Here is a 19,054-nt window from a genome sequence, read left to right on the forward strand (position 1 = left end):
TTTAATTTCACGAGCCATATAAAGAAATAAGTGAATTATTTTTAAATCAAATAATGATACCGAAAGCTAATTGCCGATTATAGTTGATGTTAGCAAATTCATTACCACTAATGAACATTAGTGTTGTTGACTAATTAATTGCATTAGATGAACTATTAAACCGTAAAAATCAACTAAATCCCATATTTCTCATATTTACTAAGTTACTAAATTTTTAGGTTTGCTTTCCTAGTTATTTCAATTTGAGTAACTTATATAACTGAAAGTTCAACAATACAAATTTAATATTTTACAAATATAAATATAATTTATCAAACTATTATGTTTGGATACCATTTAGACTAATCCAAAAAGTGTTATGGACTTTTGTTGTGGTACCGTAAAGAAAAAATAAGCTCTTTCTAAAAAACAAATCTTTTTAAATTAACAATCGCAAAGAAACCTTATTGTTTTTTTTTTTTTTTTTTTAATAGAATGTGTTATAGTTTTGACCTAAAAAACTAAAAATGTAATTAAAAAAGAAAAAAAAGAAAACAACAATGATCACACGGGTGCTTCACTCGAAAGGGTATGTTTTCTTTTTGGCGAAAAGCACATTTCATTGATTAGTGCCACTGTCGTTGTTCGTTTGTTCCTACGAGCGAGGGTAGGAAGACACAGTGAAGGAAAAGAGGGAAAATGGCGACTCCCCCGAAGCCATGGAAGGCTGAATATGCAAAATCGGGAAGATCTTCATGTAAAACCTGCAAGACTCCTATTGCCCAAGAAAAACTCCGTCTTGGCAAAATGGTTCAAGCCACTCAATTCGACGGTTTCATGCCCGTAATCACTCCTCCTCATCTCGTTTCCCATAAAAAACCGCCTAATACTCTCCTACCGTTTCTTGCTTAATCTTCTCCATATTTTAGCTTTCTTGATTTTTATTGTTTCAAATGTCTAATGGTAAATGTGGTTGTTTCAATATAGGCTTGTTCAGGTTCAGTTATTTTAGGGTTTTGCTTCTCTTAGAAATATTAGCCAAGTTCTTGTCCGTTTCAAGAAACTTCACTTCGATTTTCATGTCAAACCTAAACTTGATATGAAATTTCTAACGTCAACATCAACATTGTTCCATGAGTGACATTTGTTATAAAGTTGAATACCCCTTAGCAGTTTATCTTCAAAGTATTATATTTATAAGTAAAGAAGTTACCCTTTTTACATCCAAAGTTAAAGTGTAACTTGATCTTCCCGTTTAGGTTTTTTGATTTCCACTGGTTCAAAGTGTAATGGTAAATGGTTTTTTTCTATATTGTTACTACAGTCTTGCACGTCCTGCTATTTTGGGGTTTGCGTCTCTTTGCAATAATGACAAATGTGCACCTGATATCAAATTTTCAGTAAAGCTAACATCAACATTGTTATTTTTTTTTTTCCATGAAGGGCACTTCTTATAAAATTGAATACCATTTAACAATTTGTGGTAAAAAAATTTAATCCAAAGAAAATAAATAACCCTCTTGATGACCAAGTGCAACTAATTGAATGGAGTGCAGCTAATTACTTTTTGCAAAACAATCGTATCTGATATTGAGTTTAAACGCACATTAAAATCTTGAACATCTAATGATTACTTATCATGCACAAAATACAATGGTTAGAAATGCTATTCACTGTTTTAGACTTTTAGTAGTGTTGAGGGCTCTTTTAAGGTGTATCCAACTATGTGAGTTTCTTTCACCCCTTTTGCCATTATTCTATTAAAAACAATCACTTTGTTGGTTTTGCAAGATGGGTTCATCATATACACATGTAATCTTTTTATAAGCTGTTGTAAAATTGCTTAATTATGTATGTTTCTTGAACAGATGTGGAATCATGCTACGTGCATATTAAAGAAGGCGAAACAAATAAAATCGTATGTGTTGTCATCATTTTTTTACAAGATAAATACTTTCTTGAACGTATTTTTTTAAACTTTAAAACCGGTAATTTCTCATTTTGGTTGTATTTCTAGTTGTGATGATGTGGAAGGCATTGAAACACTTCGTTGGGAAGATCAACAGAAGATAAGACAGTATGTTGAAGGTGGTGGCATTGGGTCCCAATCCCAATCCCAAAGTTCATCTGCTCCTTCTCCTCTTGATGTTTCAAAATGCACAATTGAAGCTTCAAAAACTGCTCGTGCTACTTGTAAAATATGCAATGAAAAGATCATGACAGGAGAGGTGGGTTATGGGTACTTGGTTTTTTTTACCTCAGAATGAACTAATGATAACCGAATTTCTTAATGTTTATAGAAGTTTCTTTTTTATTTTATTTTTTATGTGTAGATTCGTATATCTAGTAAGCCAGAAGGTCAAGGTGCTAGAGGCTTAGCATGGCATCATGCTAAATGTTTCATGGACTCTTCTCCAAATACTAAACCTGAAAAATTGGTTGGGTGGGAAAGCCTGTCAGATTCTGATAAGTCAACTGTTCTTTCAATGGTCAAGAAGGAGGTTTCAGCCACCAAAAAAGGTAGTGTCAGATTTTTACAAATTGCAATCAATAGCAACACATTTCTATTTTCTAATTTGGTAAAGTCGAATGTTCTTATGCTCTTGTATGACTATCTACACTTGTTCTTTAAGGAAAAGGTGAAGTGAAGGAGGAGAAAGAGACTGTAAAAGGTGGCTCTAAACGTAAAGGAGCCGTTGACCGTGATCAAAAGTCAAAGATAGCCAAGACTGAAGATGACCCTTTGACAACAAAAACATCTAAAAACAGCAACATTTTAGTGGATCATAGTCTACTAGAGGCCCAAACAAAAGAATTATGGGCTCTTAAAGATGATCTTAAAAAACACGTAACAACTTCAGAGATGCGTGAAATGCTGGAAGCTAATAATCAAGATTCATCTGGACCAGAGCATGAACTGCGTGATCGCTGGTAAATTCTTTTCATTTCAACTTCTTTTAGCTATCAAAACCAATAAAGTTTGAAACTTTTCTTTTGTGGCCCAAATCTTTAACGCAAATTACCTATCTAATTGTTTTTATGATTAAAACCAACGTATTATTTTGCATGATTTGGGTCAGTGACATTGGTATCTTGAAGTACAATAAATCTTTTCAGTGGAATAGCAAGTTTATGACTTTTTGAATGTTTATTCCTTTTATTTGATCAGTGCTGATGGGATGCTTTTTGGAGCACTTGAGAATTGTGCACTTTGTTCTGGGCATCTTCACTATTCTGGAGGTATGTACAAATGCAGAGGGTTTCTAACCGAATGGAGCAAGTGTGCTTACTCCACTTCAGAGCCTGAACGTGTCAAAGGAAAGTGGAACATTCCGGAAGAAACAGACAATAAGTATCTGTTAAAGGTGAGTTTAGTAAACATGTCAACTGCAACACTTTGTTATATTTTCACAGACGAATTCTAACACTGTTTTATCTTGATTGATGATGTTCAGTGGTTCAAGACACAAAAGGTGAAAAAACCTGTTCGGATAATGCCTCCACCTTCAGCTAGCACTCCTGGAAAATCAGCTGGTAATGGGTCGACTCAGTCAGCCCACAGTGAGAAATTAGGGGATCTAAAAGTTTGTATTTTGGGTGTTCCATCTAAAACTATGGTAATGGTACTATTTTAGATACATTTTTTTTTTTTTTTTTCTTTTCATAAGATGTTTTAAAGCACAAGCCTTTCTAATGACTAATGAATGCTACCTTTCAGGATGAGTGGAAAACAAAAATCGAGAGTGTGGGTGGACAACTTCATGCAAAAATCAAGAAAGGTGTGTGTTTCTTGCATAAAGATTAGAAAAAGAAGATTTTTTTTTTTTTTTTTTTTTCTCTTTATTGAATGTTCATGGCTAACATAACAGACACAAGCTGCTTGGTGGTAAGTGGAGTACCGGATAATCTGAATGCTGAGATAAAGAAAGCAAGGTAGTACTTTGTTACACATCACATAGTTTCGTCATTAAAATTACAATTATACCCTTCATGTGTAGTTTTTGTCAGTTTTGTTCTTGAATCCGTGTTGGTTTGAGCTTGACAGGAGGATGAAAGTACCTATAGTAAGGGAAGATTATCTGGTTGACTGCTTTTCAAAACAGAAGAAACTTCGTTTTGATTTGTATAAAATTGAAGCCACTGAAGAGTCAAAAAGCATGGTCACTGTAAAAGTCAAAGGACGAAGTGCAGTCCATGAAGCATCCGGTTTGCAAGATTCTGGGCATATTTTGGAGCATGGAAAAAGCATTTATAACACAACTTTGAGCTTATCTGACTTATCAACTGGCATCAACAGGTGATTCTTACAAAATACGTGTATTCTTTATGTATAAATCGTCCTTTTCACTCGTGTTCTTATACGTGTTTTCTGCATGAAGTTATTATATCCTCCAGATCATTGAAGAAGATAAAGGGTCAGGCTGTTATGTGTTCCGGAAGTGGGGTCGAGTTGGCAATGAAAAAATTGGAGGAAATAAGTTGGAAGAATTGAGTAAGTCTGATGCAATTCAAGAATTTAAACGGTTGTTTCTTGAAAAGACTGGGAATTCATGGGAGGCGTGGGAACAAAAGAAACTTCAGAAGCAACCTGGACGATTCTACCCCTTGGAAATTGTATTTTCAATCTTCTCCCTGTTTACTTTCGTTGTAGTCTTTTGATTTAAAAGATTCTCATAGTTCTCGAATGCTTGATCTTGCAGGATTATGGGGTGAATAAAGATTCACATCAGAAGAACAAAATTAAAGATGCTAAAAGCCAACTTGCTCCTGCTTTAGAGGAGTTGATGAAGATGTTGTTTAATGTGGAAACATACAAGTTAATATGATTTCTATCTTCATTATTTAGTATATATGCTTAAAAGAAGAATATTTTTTAATAAATACTGAAATTTGCAGAGCTGCAATGATGGAGTTTGAGATTAATATGGCGGAGATGCCACTTGGGAAGCTTAGCAAAAGTAATATCCAGAAAGGTAAGGAAACTTGCTAACGAAATTCAGTATGATGTCATTATAATTCTCACATGTTTTCTGTATTAATTTTACAAGAAAAATATGTTTGTTCTTCTTGAAGGTTTTGAAGTACTGACAGAGCTTCAGAATCTGTTGAAAGAGGCAGCTGATAATCCTCTAAAAGAAAGCTTGATTGTTGATGCCAGCAACCGATTTTTTACAGTCATTCCTTCTGTTCATCCACATGTAATCAAGGATGAGGATGACTTCAAATTAAAGGTATTTGTTTATATTTTAAAGAATTCATTGATCTGTTAGGATCAATATGATGACATTCATTTTTGTTGTATTGTAGGTAAAAATGTTGGAAGCACTTCAGGATATTGAAATAGCTTCAAGGCTAGTAGGGTTTGATGTGGACAACGATGATTCACTTGATGATAAATATAAAAAGCTTCAATGTGAAATGGTCCCACTTCCTCATGATAGTGAAGATTATCAGTTAGTTGAGAAGTATCTCCAAACTACACACGCCCCTACACATACGGTGTGTCTTTTTTTGACTTGCAGTTACTTGGGCTTTTTCGTCTTTTGACATTATGCTGATGAACTTTGTAAATTGTAGGATTGGGCACTTGAACTGGAAGAAGTTTTCACAGTTGAAAGACAAGGAGAGTTTGATAAGTTTGTTCCATATAAAAATAAACTCAAGAACAAGATGCTCCTTTGGCATGGTATGGTAGCTTCAAACCTTTTCTTTTTAGTTTCATCTATCATGCAAGATGACAAGGGCATTAATGTCTTTTGCATGAAATCTATTGTTCTTAATAGGTTCTCGTTTGACAAACTATGTTGGTATTTTAAGCCAAGGATTGCGTATAGCTCCCCCTGAAGCTCCTGCAACTGGCTACATGGTCTCTCTCTCTCTCTCTCTCTCTCTCTATTAATCTATATATTGGTCAAGAAAGTAATCTTCTTCTATGTTTGCAGTTTGGAAAAGGGATTTATTTTGCTGATTTGGTGAGCAAAAGTGCTCAATATTGTTTTACTGACAAGAAAAATCCGGTGGGGTTAATGCTATTAAGTGAAGTTGCTTTGGGAGAGATGTATGAGCTTAAGAAGGCCAAGGTCAGTTATACTTATATGTGAAATAAATGTTGTGTTTTAGTATGTTGAAAGTAATTAAACTTATTTATCTGTCCTTTTATATTATATAGTATATGGACAAACCTCCAAAAGGGAAGGACTCGACTAAAGGACTTGGGAAGAAGATCCCTAATGAGTCTGAACACATTAAGTGGAAGGATGATGTTGTTGTGCCATGTGGAAAGCCGGTATCATCAAATGTTAAGGCATCCGAGTTGATGTATAATGAGTACATCGTCTACAACACCGATCAAGTAAGTTCATCTTACACACATAAGACATAACACCTTCTTTTTATTCATGAAAATGGAGTATCAAATTGTGCACAATTCACAAATCAAGATTTATTAGCAATTATAAATTATGTTAACTGTTTTTTTACAGGTTAAGCTGCAGTTCTTGCTGAAGGTACGGTTTCGTCACAAGAGGTAAGAAAGAAAAACACAATGTACAAAAGACGTGAATGTAATTGCTTTAAGCATCTCTTTTTGGGGTTTGTTTGGAGATCTTAAGCAAGCAAGCAAGCAAGCAAACACTCTTGAAACCTGACCGATTTCTAAGCTAAACATGTTGTATGTGTTTGGTTAATGAGAATTATTACCGTTTAGGTCATGTTTGTGTTTGTTACGCAAGACAGGCCAATAACATGTTTGTACTGTGTTTGACCTGCATCAGACTAATATCAAATGGGACCAAAACTACAATGTTATGTCATACAAAAAAAGTGGAATAATTTTTTCGTTTGTGCAAAAGACATGAATGCCCACTCCATTTTCATTATAAAAAATAGCCCTAGAAACAAGGCCGTAAATTCCAGTTATTCGGATCCACGTGTTCATAAATTTTAAATCCATGGATGGGAAGAGATATAAATGTTATGTTCGTTTGTTTAAGCTGACGAACACAAAGACACTAAAATTTCAGTGTAGATGTTTTGAATTCATTATCTTTTTGAATTTTGAATTTTGATGATGGGTGAAAGTTGACTAACGTCATGCACGTACTATAAGATTATTGTTGTTGCCATTCGTGCTGGAAAACAATGGGCTTTTAGCTAAATATTTTAGCTTTCAAGTCGGTGATAAAGTAGCGTTGTTTGGATATGAACCAACGTAATGAAAACATTGACGACGTTACACGTGTCCCAAAGAAGAAAACAACATAGTTACATCATCATGTGTAGTAATTTGACTGTATTTTTAGTAAAGTATAAACAGTAACACTGGTAATTCAACTTTATATATATATATATATATATATATATATATATATATATATATATATATATATATATATATGAATTAACAATGATGTCATCTTTTGAGCTTGCTCATGAAACAAACACACATCGGGCTATTAGGTGATTGGCGTAAGATCCTAATGCTTATAGACTATTATTTCTTTTCAGAGTGGCAGAAATACTTAGGACTGAATGACCCAGTTGACTGTGAGTTTACAGTTTCTACTAACGAACCAAGGGAACAAAAACTCGACTTAATAATAAAAAATAGCTTCCCTTTTAAATCTTTTTGAGCTGTTAACTATGGAATTCTGAAAGTTGTATCAAACCTACCAAGTTAACATGATAACCGCTTCCAAAGCCGCACATTTACATTTAGTGCAGGAGAGAGAGGGACATGGAATCCACCCAAGGAAGTGCATCCAAAATCAAGGTCAAAGAAGGAAGCTAGACATCACATCACCCAGCAATCACACTCCATGTTCATCCATACTAATTAAAAAGATCGATCAATTCCTTGCAAGCAGGTTAAACAAATCAGACATAAAATACAAGGAACATCAATACTTCTATACACAAGGTTCCCTCTAGTCCACACTCAGTTCATTCTAATTCTCAAAGTTAGAAAATTAACTTTTTTTTTTTTTTTTTGGAATAAAACAATTATTTATCTACTTATGTTGATGGTAAGGTCATCCGAGCTATCCAAATAATAAAAATTCAAAGCTTGTTAGCTTTTTTACCCACTACGTCTATGTAAATATTTCTTATAAATTTGGTAATGAATATCAAAATATTAATTCAAAAAAAAAAAAAAAATCCCTTTACATATCGATTATATGGACTAATTTTCAATTTTTAATTAAAGAAGTGATAATTAACATTATGAAATCCAAATTTAGAATCTGTATACAACGGTGATCACAAGACAACCATGAGTAGTGTAACTGGATACCCACTTTCGGAGTCAAAACCATCTTGAAACCGCTACCTGTGGAGTACACACACTACAAATCACAACCACATACTTTATATGGTATCTTGAATAACATTATTTAAAATTTTTGAATTTTGAGTAATTTGTTTTGAATCTTTAAAGGTTTTAAGAAACATGTACATATTTTTTCATTATGTTATTTAAGCTACTAATATCTTCTAATTCTAATTTTATACATAACGAATTACATATTGATGTTATCGATAACTTATTGTAAGTTTACAATAGATATACTTTTATAAGTTTTAAAAATTTAACGAACCGGATACCCGATATTGGAACCGCTACCCGTCGGTTTCGGTTCCAACATTTTAGGAACCGCACAAATACCTGCCTATATTCACCTCTAACCTTGAGCCCGTGATGCACTTTAAAATGATCATCTTGGTATAGTAATTTCTATCTTACGTTACAATATATTTTATTATTTTAGCCTTCCAAACAAACCAAGAAACCTAGCAAAATAAGGTTCTTATCATTTGGAAGTAATAAAGTTTTCAAAGTCAAAGGACTTGACCAAGTTTCTTTCTTGTACATCCCTAAATATGGGGAAAAAGACCAAAATCTAAAAACGAGTCAAATTTGTAATGTAGTGTTAATTAACGTAATAATCACCCACTAATAAACTGACGGACACGTGTCAGTGACAATACGACAAGGAGCACCCGTTGCCAGGTGCGGCTGCGTTCGGCGGAAAAATGTTTCTTTAAGCACCCTTTCAATATAACCAAAGTACAAATGGACCCCAGTCTTTTTCTCTTACTAATCGCTCATAAAAGTTGACCTTTTACAAATACTATTAAATGAATAGGATGAATATATATTGTTATTATGCTTTTATGATACTTGGTGTATATTTTATAAAGAAAACCAATGGTATATGCTTAGACGGTCTTTGGATGCACTAAAAGCATGGTTATATGTAGTTGAAATGTAATATTTGGTTTTGGATTCTTTAATAAATTTGATCTAAAATATTATTTTTATTCTTAATATTAAGGTTAAAATGATAATATGTAATAAGTTGTTGCCAAATTGACTCTTCAAGGTAATGTAAATTATGTATATAATTTATACTATTTAAGGACTTTTCTGCATAAAATTCATATATTAGTTATATGATTTCGATTCTGTAAAGTTTGAATGATATATCATTTTAAAACATATTTTGAAACACCAACTATTTTGATAGCCATGTTAACAAACACTATATTTATTGTCTTAATTTTTTTTATTACTCAACAATCTTACATAGGCATGATTTGATAAGCAAAAAAGAAACAACTTAAGATAAATAAAGTCTATCATCTTATACATAAGTCATATGGTTTAGACCCATAGGCCAATAGGTGGTGAGGGATGGCCACGATGTGGATGTCAACTAAAATTGACTTTGTCTTTGACATGAATTGACTTTTGGTCAACTCTTAGTTTTTGGAAGGTGGATTAAGGGTTTGCCTTGTATGAATGACTAGGTGGAGTATAACATATGTATTTCGGCAGTGAGAGAAGTAGCAGTTGATTATTGTCTGAGAGATGAGTTTCTTCACTGTACTTATGGGTCGAAGACACCAATGTCGACCAAATGGATTATGTCTATATGATGCAAACTATCTTTGTGACTCTTGCATATGTTTGTATGTATGCCGGGAAGAGCCCATTATGTAATACTTGGGGGCGTGATGCCATACAGGGCCTGATGAATACCGGGCGGGGCCTAATGAATACTGGGCGAGGCCTAATACATGTGTGGTATGTGGTATCTTGTGGAACTTACTAAACTTTGTGCTTACAATTTATGTTTTTGTTTCAAGTACTTCTGGTTCCAAAAGGAAGAACTCGACGTGATTACATCGCATCCACATGTGTTCCGTATTATATGTCATTGTTTTGTATTCTAATGATTGTTTAATAATTTTCTATACTTTGATGGGCTTTTGGAGTAAATGAATGATTGTTTTGGTTGACTTAATTTTTTTTACTTAGTATTTTTGGGATGTTACATGATACCATTAATGGGTTTTGAGGATCCTAAGCCAACATTAAAGGGACAAAGGAAGAAACAACTTTTGATCATCAATAGGCCTGAAAACGGATCTATGAACAACCTATCTAATGTTTTGTAGTCGTAGAAACCCTCGTAGATCCTTGATTGTTTGATGAGTGCTAATAGTCCAACGTAGAACTCCTATTTCGTAGTCACACCTAAGGCACTCAGATTAGTAACACCTAACAACAACCAATCCATCGAACACCTAAAAACTGTAGCTATTGGAAACAGTGTCGCCACATCGTGATATGAAGCCACAATGATGTGGGAACCAGAATATGGGTGATTACGAGAATGAAGAGAGGCAGCTGGATTTCTCTTAGGGTTTTGAGAAAACTCATCACCAAAGTTTGTCCATAGTTCCTTCTGTTTATAACGAATGATATTAAACCCTAAAAGATATTTATCTAGTCACCTAACAATTATCCATATAATTGGTAATTATGACTGCTTAAATTATCTTATTTTATCCTCTAGAAAATTCCAAAACTTCTAGATTTCATTTAATTATTTAATGAACATTAATTAATTAACAAATCAAGTCCTTATAATTTCACATGTCAGTTATTGCTTATTTTTGTCCTTGCATGTAAGCAGAAAGGACCATACTATCAATAATAATATTACTAGTTGTTGTAACGATGGGCACCATTCTCCATCAGAGTGTTGTCATGCTTCTCCGGTTTTGTAATCCAGGTGAGTCTTCTAACTATGCTATATATGACATTGTATATCATTTGTATGTTAGGATACTGGTAATGTTAGAGTACGAGTATGCTACTTGACTATGATAACTCCTTTTATGTATGTGCAGTATGGGACACTTGGTGTCATGGTATGCTAGAATGGTAAGATCTTTCCTATGGATCGTATGATACTGTTAGGTGTCATGAGTGGTATGTGTTTAAGCCCATAACTATAAGTGATATATACTTGAATTGATAGTAACATAGTCCTTTTGGATTGCCCTTAAAAGTAACAACTAGACATGATGATTGTTGGACAGAGAGGTTGAATTTATTATTTTATTTATAAATAGAAATAAATAATTTGTTAATATATTATGAGAATAATATATTAATTATAAAGAGTTATATTTAATTAATATTTAATCAGAAATTCATTGAATTAATTTTTGGGATTAAAAGAATTAATTAAAAATGTAGGGGCTAAAGTGCAATTGTTCAATAGTTGAACAAGAGACATTCTAAAACCATCCTAGAGCCTTGGATGTTTTCTATGGTTATAGAGGATCTAGAATATATAGAACATCTAGAATATCCAGAATTATCCTTGGGAAACTAGATAAATACCAAAAGTAAGATAACGTTATTTTATTATTTTGGGACTTATCTAGGGTTTCTGGGTACACTATATAAGCCCTTAAGCCTCATATTTTCGTGCAAGCATTCTTAGAGAATCTAGGGCCGAAATTCTACCTCTCTCATCTCTCTCTTCAAGCTCCTTGGTTGCTAGGGTTTGGGTGTGAACCATTAGAGGCACGATATTTGTGGTGCTTGCTCGATAAGCTTCAACAACATAAGAGTTTTTTATTATTCATCAATTACAATAAAAGGTATGTTTCCTAACCCTAGATGCTAATTTCAAAAATAGTATAGGATTCCTAGGGGTTCCTTATTGATGTTTAAATGTTGTATGTTCAGTTAGAGAAACATAGATCTTCAATTAGGGTTGCATATACACATATGTTTTTGTTTGTTATGTTTAAAGCCCATCAATGATATCATAACTTTGACTTGTTTTCTATTGAATTGATTACAATTGTTAAATGTGATCACTTAGGGTTATGGAAATTAAACCCTTTTGGACTTAGGGATTTTCGAAATTAGGGTTTCCTTAAGCCCTAAGTTTCAAAAACTAGGAAAGGGTTTTAACCCTTTCGATTGCCCTACAATTTTCAAAATTTAGGTTTCCTTAACTATCTGTAATTTTGAAAATGGCAAGGATTGAAATCCTTGCGTTCCTCTCCAAGATAAGCATTTTTCGAAAAGTAGGATTTTGATAGGGATTATCATATTTTTGGTAATTATTTGTTTACTTGATTAATTGGATAATTATAAAATTTGTTTTATCCCTCCCATGATTTTCAAAAATTAGGGGGTGAGGATTAAGATTAAATAATCTTGATTAATTTAATTGGATAATCCTCAATTGATTTAATAAATTAATTAAAAGGTAATTATTAAACAGTTTGTTTTTAATTTTAAATTTAAATTAATTTTTTTAATTTCGAAATTTAAGATTTAAAAACCCTAAAAGTTTAAAATATATCATTATGGATCTTATTATTAATTTAACTAAGTGATTAATTAAAAGATAATCAATAAATCCATAAAATGGTTTAAATTTAATTAAATTAAAAATTTAATTTATTAAAAGACTAAATCCTTGGAATTTTAAAATGTTTTAAAATGCACCTTATACTATGTATATAACTAAAGGTTTAATATATATATTATATGTATAAGAATAGTCAGTCGAACCGCTAGTACGCCTCATTCACGAAGTCATACTATAAGGGGAGTTTAAGGAAGCGGCTTGTAAAATGACCGCCATTGGGTATCCATACCCACCACTCTCTTGTATGGTGGAGGGTCGTTAGCCGAACGAGTTTGATAGGATATATCCTCATTAAAAGTATAATGATAAAAAATAACTAAACTATTTTCTAAAATCTCAGTCTTAGTTACTTTAGGAAAAACATGAATTTGATGTTAATCCATGAAAATGCACATTACACTTTATAAGTCGTTAGTGGATCGTGTGTGGTTAACCGACACAATAACGTGAAACAATTAAAGATGGTAACAAGTGTCTCGAAAATTATCGTTTATTAATGGAGCGCGTGTGGTTAACCAACACATTAAAACAATATGATAAATGACATCGAGAGTACCAAGCCAATTTGCATGGTTACTCACATCTCGTTTGTGATCCTCGGCATCCCAATCACAAAAGTGAGAGCATAATCAAGATTAAACATGTCATTGATTAGATTCAATGAATCTCAAAAGGGTCTAGGAGTGTCATAAGATTGAAATTGGTAAAATCCCTACCTACCTAAAATAGATTCGAATTTGATTACAACATCCCTCTTCAAAGTTCGAATCGAAAATATGGATCCTAGCCTTAATTTAAATTCATGGGTTAATAATTAAGGGTTAAAACCAACTAACTTGATTTATCTTTTCTCCTAATATAGATGTCAAGTTCAGAAAACAATGGTCTTCCTCGTTCTTCTGGAAATGTTTTTCCTCTACCTTCTGAAGATGATCTTCGACATTCTGGTCAAGGTGAAAGTGTGTTCCCTTCTTTGAACAATGGTGGAAATGGAGGTCATGCTTCTTCAACTCTTCTTCTTCCTCCTCCAGTGACTCTCCCTAAGTCATGTTTTCTTTAAGCTGAAAAATATGAAGTTACTCAAGCCCTGTTGGTATGTAAACATCAAGATGGAAAGTCTGTGTGTGCGCTGTTCTGAAAATGAAATCACACATTGACAAATTGGGTATGTTGGGTGTCGTTTCCCCAAGGATTTAGCCATTGAATTGGATCTACTTTTGCTTCCTAATTCATATAGTCAGTTCATTAAGGACTATTATATGAGCGTCCATGACATGACCCTAATTGATCTGACACATATGTTGATATCTGCTGAAGCAGAAATGCTTAAGAGCACAAGTCAAACAAAAGTGTTTGAAGGATATGTCTCCAAAATTTCCATGGACATTGACAATGGCAATAACGGTAGTCCAGAAAAGGTTTCTCTTCCCAATGGAAAGGGGTTGGTCAAGGTCAAACCATTTGACCAAATGGTAAAGAGAAATGCTAGTTCTGAGATAGTTCCATGCGATAATCCTAAAAGGTCTATATGTTTCTATTTCGAGTTGTAGGGACATTGGTTGCGAAGCTTCCCTGACTACCTGAAAGATCTTAGAGATGGTAAAGTCAATTCGTATGACTCCAATTCAGGTATATCCATTATTTAACTCTATTATTTTAATAAGTTCCTATTCGTAGATTCTTAATACATGATGTGATGATCACATTTTGATGTTTTACAGGATCTAAGAGAAAGAAGGAAGCTTAAGAAGAGTGAGTTGAATCTGATCGTGAGATATGGATTTCAATTGCATGGTTCGATGATCAGATTTTTGAAGCTACTACTTAGGATTTATGATAATAGATTGCTTAGGAAATGTCTACAAACATAGTTTTCAATTTTATGCATTATAAGGACAAGTTCCAAATTTTTGTTTATTATTAACAAAAGTGAAATTTTGGTTTATATATTTGCTTTACTTTATATTACCTTGCAATGACATTTATGAAAGTGTTGCTTACATTTCTATTATTAACAATATTAATTGTGGATTTGATTCTTGTTATATCGTTTGTGGTATTGTCATAATTAACCAAGTGAAAAGGAATTCTCATAGCCCAAGTTTCAATTGGATAGAAACTTGGAGTCATGCAATTTGAATTGTGTGATGTATGAGAATCTTGATTGTTGGAAGATTATGACTGGTTCATTGATCACATGTTTATGTGAGTCAAAGTGAAGGACTAATGGATCTTGTACATATCAATATGGACTATTCAGATCTACCAGAAAGGATGAAAAACTCTATTCATCATGATTTACCGATGATTCAGTAAACATGGTTGTGTTTATACGTCTAAGCACAATTCTGATACTTTGAAAAGTTCAAAGAGTAGTAGAATGAATATGAAGAATCTATTAGGCAGAAAAGATAAAAGTTTCTCCAATCTGAAAGGAAAGGAGAGTACTTTAGTATCATGTTTTATGATCAACTTAAAGGATTGTGGAACTATATCTCAATTGATCATCGAAGAACATCTTAGGGAAATTGTATGACTAAAAATAGGAATAAGATATTGTTGAAAGAGTTCAATCAAGAGATGAGTCATACTTCGTATCCGATTAAAATTTAGAGTCATACTCTAGTTATTACAAACATATATTGAAGCTTATTTCGTACTACGTGGGTTTATAACACCTCATGAAATGTGGAGTAATAATGTTTTCTTACTCTAGTACATTTGGAATTGGATGTTGTGATGTTTTGGTTAAAAAAAGGATGAACTAAGACAAATTCATGAAGTATTTCTTGTCGGGAATCCACACTAACTTTTAAATATTTGTTTTTTCTCGTTAATGAATGTTCCTTGAGAGAGAAACTTATATGTCAAGAAGTCAGTAGGATTCTTAATGATCTTGAAGAGCTTCAAGAGTTAATCAATAATAAACCTTTTAGTTATCACTAGTACACGACTTGAGGTTGATGACCTATCGTGTTAAGTTGACACGTTCTTGTTTTGTGCACCTTCCAGTTGAGCTGGAAATGCTTATGAGTTCTATGGTTTTCATTTGGCTGCAAAATGTAGAGCACATTGGTCAGTGATAGTACATTGGTCAATGAAAGTGAGTTGCTTAAACAACATGGAAGCACTGGTAGGCCCTTGTGCTACAAGAAGGTAAGGAATTAAGAACAAGTAAAGTTCAGTCCATGAAAGATAAATTAGAATTTGAATTTGTCATAAACCTTTTCTTATGATTGTAGGTTGGAAATGATAGATTCACATGGATGGGAACACATACACCATAAAATCTAGGTGGAAAAGGTTTCGCTCTAATTCATGAAAATGATTATGAGGTAACACTTTTGCTAGTAGATTTTAAGGATTTGATAAATATCATTATGATTAGTGGTTGTAATAATTGCATTGTCAAATTCGCAATATGATTACGACATCCCTTTTCATAGTTTGAATTGTAAGAAATGGTAAGGAACTGTTTAAACGTTCAGGACTTATAACTATAAGTTCTGAAAGGGTTTAAACACACACACACATATGTTATCTAATGAAGGTGTATAAGCTTGAGAAGTCTAGATGAAGACTTATCGAAGCATCACGTATCAGAAATTTGCACTTTAGTAAGGAAGTCAAAAAATATTGATTTCTAGAAGTCCAGTTGTAACGTCCCATTCAAGACTAAAGATTTCTTTTATAAAACATTACTTAAAACATAATTATCAATTCATAACATAATCATAGTATTACTTCCAAAACATATTTTCATTATCAGAGTAAAACATTCCCAGGCTCTTTAATCTATGGTGTGTGCCATGCGATGACCCCGAGCTCTTCCCACCGCTACCGGAAGTACCTGAAACCAAAACTGAAAACCGTAAGCATGAAGCTTAGTGAGTTCCCCAACCTACCACATACCATGCATAACCACATACTACACATAATGGGCCACGCCCGCTATTCTGGGCCTTGCCCCTACCTCGGGCCTCGCCCGCTACAACGGCCCCGCTGCTCCAGGCCTCGCCTGGCTTCGAGCCCCGCTTGGATACAGATCTGTTTCACTTAGGCCTCTCCTGTCACTGGGCCTCGCCTACTAGCATATACTAACACATAAGCATATCACAACACATAAACTAACATGTAATAACAAATCATGTCCTGAGGCCTCGCCTATCTTGGGCCTCACCCTTGTCCTGCTACTAATGAGTCATGGAACCCCGTCCATGCTCCTTGTCCAAGAACAGACTCACCGAGTCCAAGGCATTCTTTAACAGACTCGCCGAGTTGTTCTTCCAACTCGCCGAGTCCCTGCCCATCTTCATCCAACTCACCGAGTCCACCCATGTGACTCACCGAGTCGCTTCAGTTCTTAATCTATTCAGTGGCTTTTCGAGCCATGCAGGGGCTCCATATCATAGATCCATACTTCCAAAGTCCATTCCCCACGTAAAGTTGCAAACTTTACGTATAACTAAGGAGATCTAGGCTCAAAATACTCTAGGGCTAGGTTTTAAGACAACCATGATTCACCTACACCCCCAAGACTGATACTTTATCACTCTCTAGGCTAGAATACACTTAGATCTGAAGTAGCAACTTCAGATCTGGGCTCTAACTCGAAATGGTTCAAGAACATGGCATAAGAGTCCCAAATCTCACAATCAAGATTGATTTACATGCAAAAGAGGGAAGGTAACGACTCCTTACCTTGAATTGCTCTGGAAAGGCCCTCAAACTCTCGATCCACTGCAAACCCTTGAATCCCTAATGGTTCCTTCCTTCCTTCTTCCTTCAAATCAGCCAAAAATAGCAAGAAACTTGAATGAGCAATAATAGGGTGTAACGACCGAAAAATACAACCAATTTAAATTTTTCAAAAACAACCCGATTTCATTAAATTGTTTACAAAAAGGTTTTCAATACAAATCATTTAGAGTATTCACAGAATCACATTGCTATAAAATCATGAGGAGCGGTACGATCACGCCTGCGCCTTGCCACAGTCTCCTGAAGAACCTGAAAAACATTAAACCACAACTGTAAGCCCGAAAGCTTAGTGAGTTACCCCCAAAATACCAACCACATATATGCCCTTCCAGGCTACGACCTTCCGGTCCAAAACATATTGCCTTCCGGCCCATAACATATAAAGCATACATAACATAACAGAACATAGAACAACCATGCATATCGGGTCTACTATGTGACTGGTCCGCCATATCGGGCCTTCAGTCCACCGGATCCATCCTCCGAGTCTAGTCACGTCCTTCGAGTCTACAGTGTGGTTGGTCCGCCCGCACTAGGCCTTCAACTCACCAGGTCCACTCTCTGAGTCTACAGTATGACTGGTCCGCCCGCATCGGGCCTTCAGTCGGCCTGGTCCACTCTCCGAGCCTTGGCACGTCTGGTCCGCCCGCGTGGGGACTACAGCATATCCGAACCGCTCGCTGGGCCTTCGGAACAACCGATCCGCCCTGAGTATCTTGGCCTACAGCACAAAGCAGGACCGCCTCAACCCATCTCCAGTCCAAACAACCATGTACACATAAACATATAATCATATAACAGTTCACATTCAAACAAGCCGATCTAGCAGATCACATAGCATAACATACTCTAAGCAGGATACCGACCTAACAGGTCATTAGCATAGCATCTCCCTATCTCTCAGGATACCGATCTCGATCAGGTCTCTAACATATACCGTCCTAACTCTCAGGATGCAAGCATATCACAACAACAAAATATTAACAACTACCCGGATCATAATCCGATAAGGGCCGGCCTTGGTGCCTTAGACCCTGTTGATATAGTGAGGATAACTCACCTCGAAACTGCCGGCTGAAAGGATAAGATCCCGCTGCTCTAACTCTGACACGAACTCCTCCACTGAACACCAAAACATTCAATTCAATAAATGCCCTTAATTACCAAATTACCCCTGGAAGACAACTGGTCAACCTTGGACAAAGTCAAAGTCAACCCCAGACTGACCCTACTCGCCGAGTCAACCCGATGACTCGCCGAGTCCAACAACTCTGAGTCCACTCGCACCCAACTCACCGAGTCATCCCTTGACTCACCGATTCTCGACTCAACCAGGAAATATTGGGACTCTTCGACAAGACTCGCCGAGTCCAAGAACAGACTCGCCGAGTCTAAGGCTATCTTCAACCTACTCGCCGAGTTGTTCTTCCAACTCGCCGAGTTCCAGGCCATCTTCAAGCAACTCGTCGAGTCCACCCATGTGACTCGCCGAGTATCACCGATTTGAATCAATTCAGAAGCACTCCAGGCCATGCAATTGATCCAAAACATAGATCCAACCTCCTACA

At 35.0% G+C, this 19,054-nt stretch overlaps 1 protein-coding gene across 1 annotated transcript; it reads left to right on the plus strand.

The window, feature by feature from the left end:
* Positions 1–572: 572 nt before the first annotated feature.
* Positions 573–6,689, plus strand: PARP1 (poly(ADP-ribose) polymerase 2). Its single transcript, XM_078974194.1, has 20 exons — positions 573–822; positions 1,848–1,897; positions 1,997–2,207; positions 2,313–2,499; positions 2,613–2,910; positions 3,149–3,344; positions 3,435–3,596; positions 3,698–3,758; positions 3,849–3,912; positions 4,025–4,276; positions 4,359–4,593; positions 4,680–4,795; positions 4,876–4,952; positions 5,053–5,210; positions 5,287–5,478; positions 5,557–5,665; positions 5,763–5,845; positions 5,922–6,059; positions 6,149–6,331; positions 6,462–6,689. Exons 1-20 carry the CDS (start codon positions 679–681, stop codon positions 6,507–6,509), a joined length of 2,964 nt encoding a protein of 987 aa, XP_078830320.1. The 5' UTR covers positions 573–678; the 3' UTR covers positions 6,510–6,689.
* Positions 6,690–19,054: the final 12,365 nt, after the last annotated feature.

Source organism: Lactuca saligna, chromosome 9 (assembly GCF_052625555.1).
Source record: "Lactuca saligna cultivar CGN05327 chromosome 9, ASM5262555v1, whole genome shotgun sequence".
Lineage (NCBI taxonomy): Eukaryota > Viridiplantae > Streptophyta > Magnoliopsida > Asterales > Asteraceae > Lactuca > Lactuca saligna.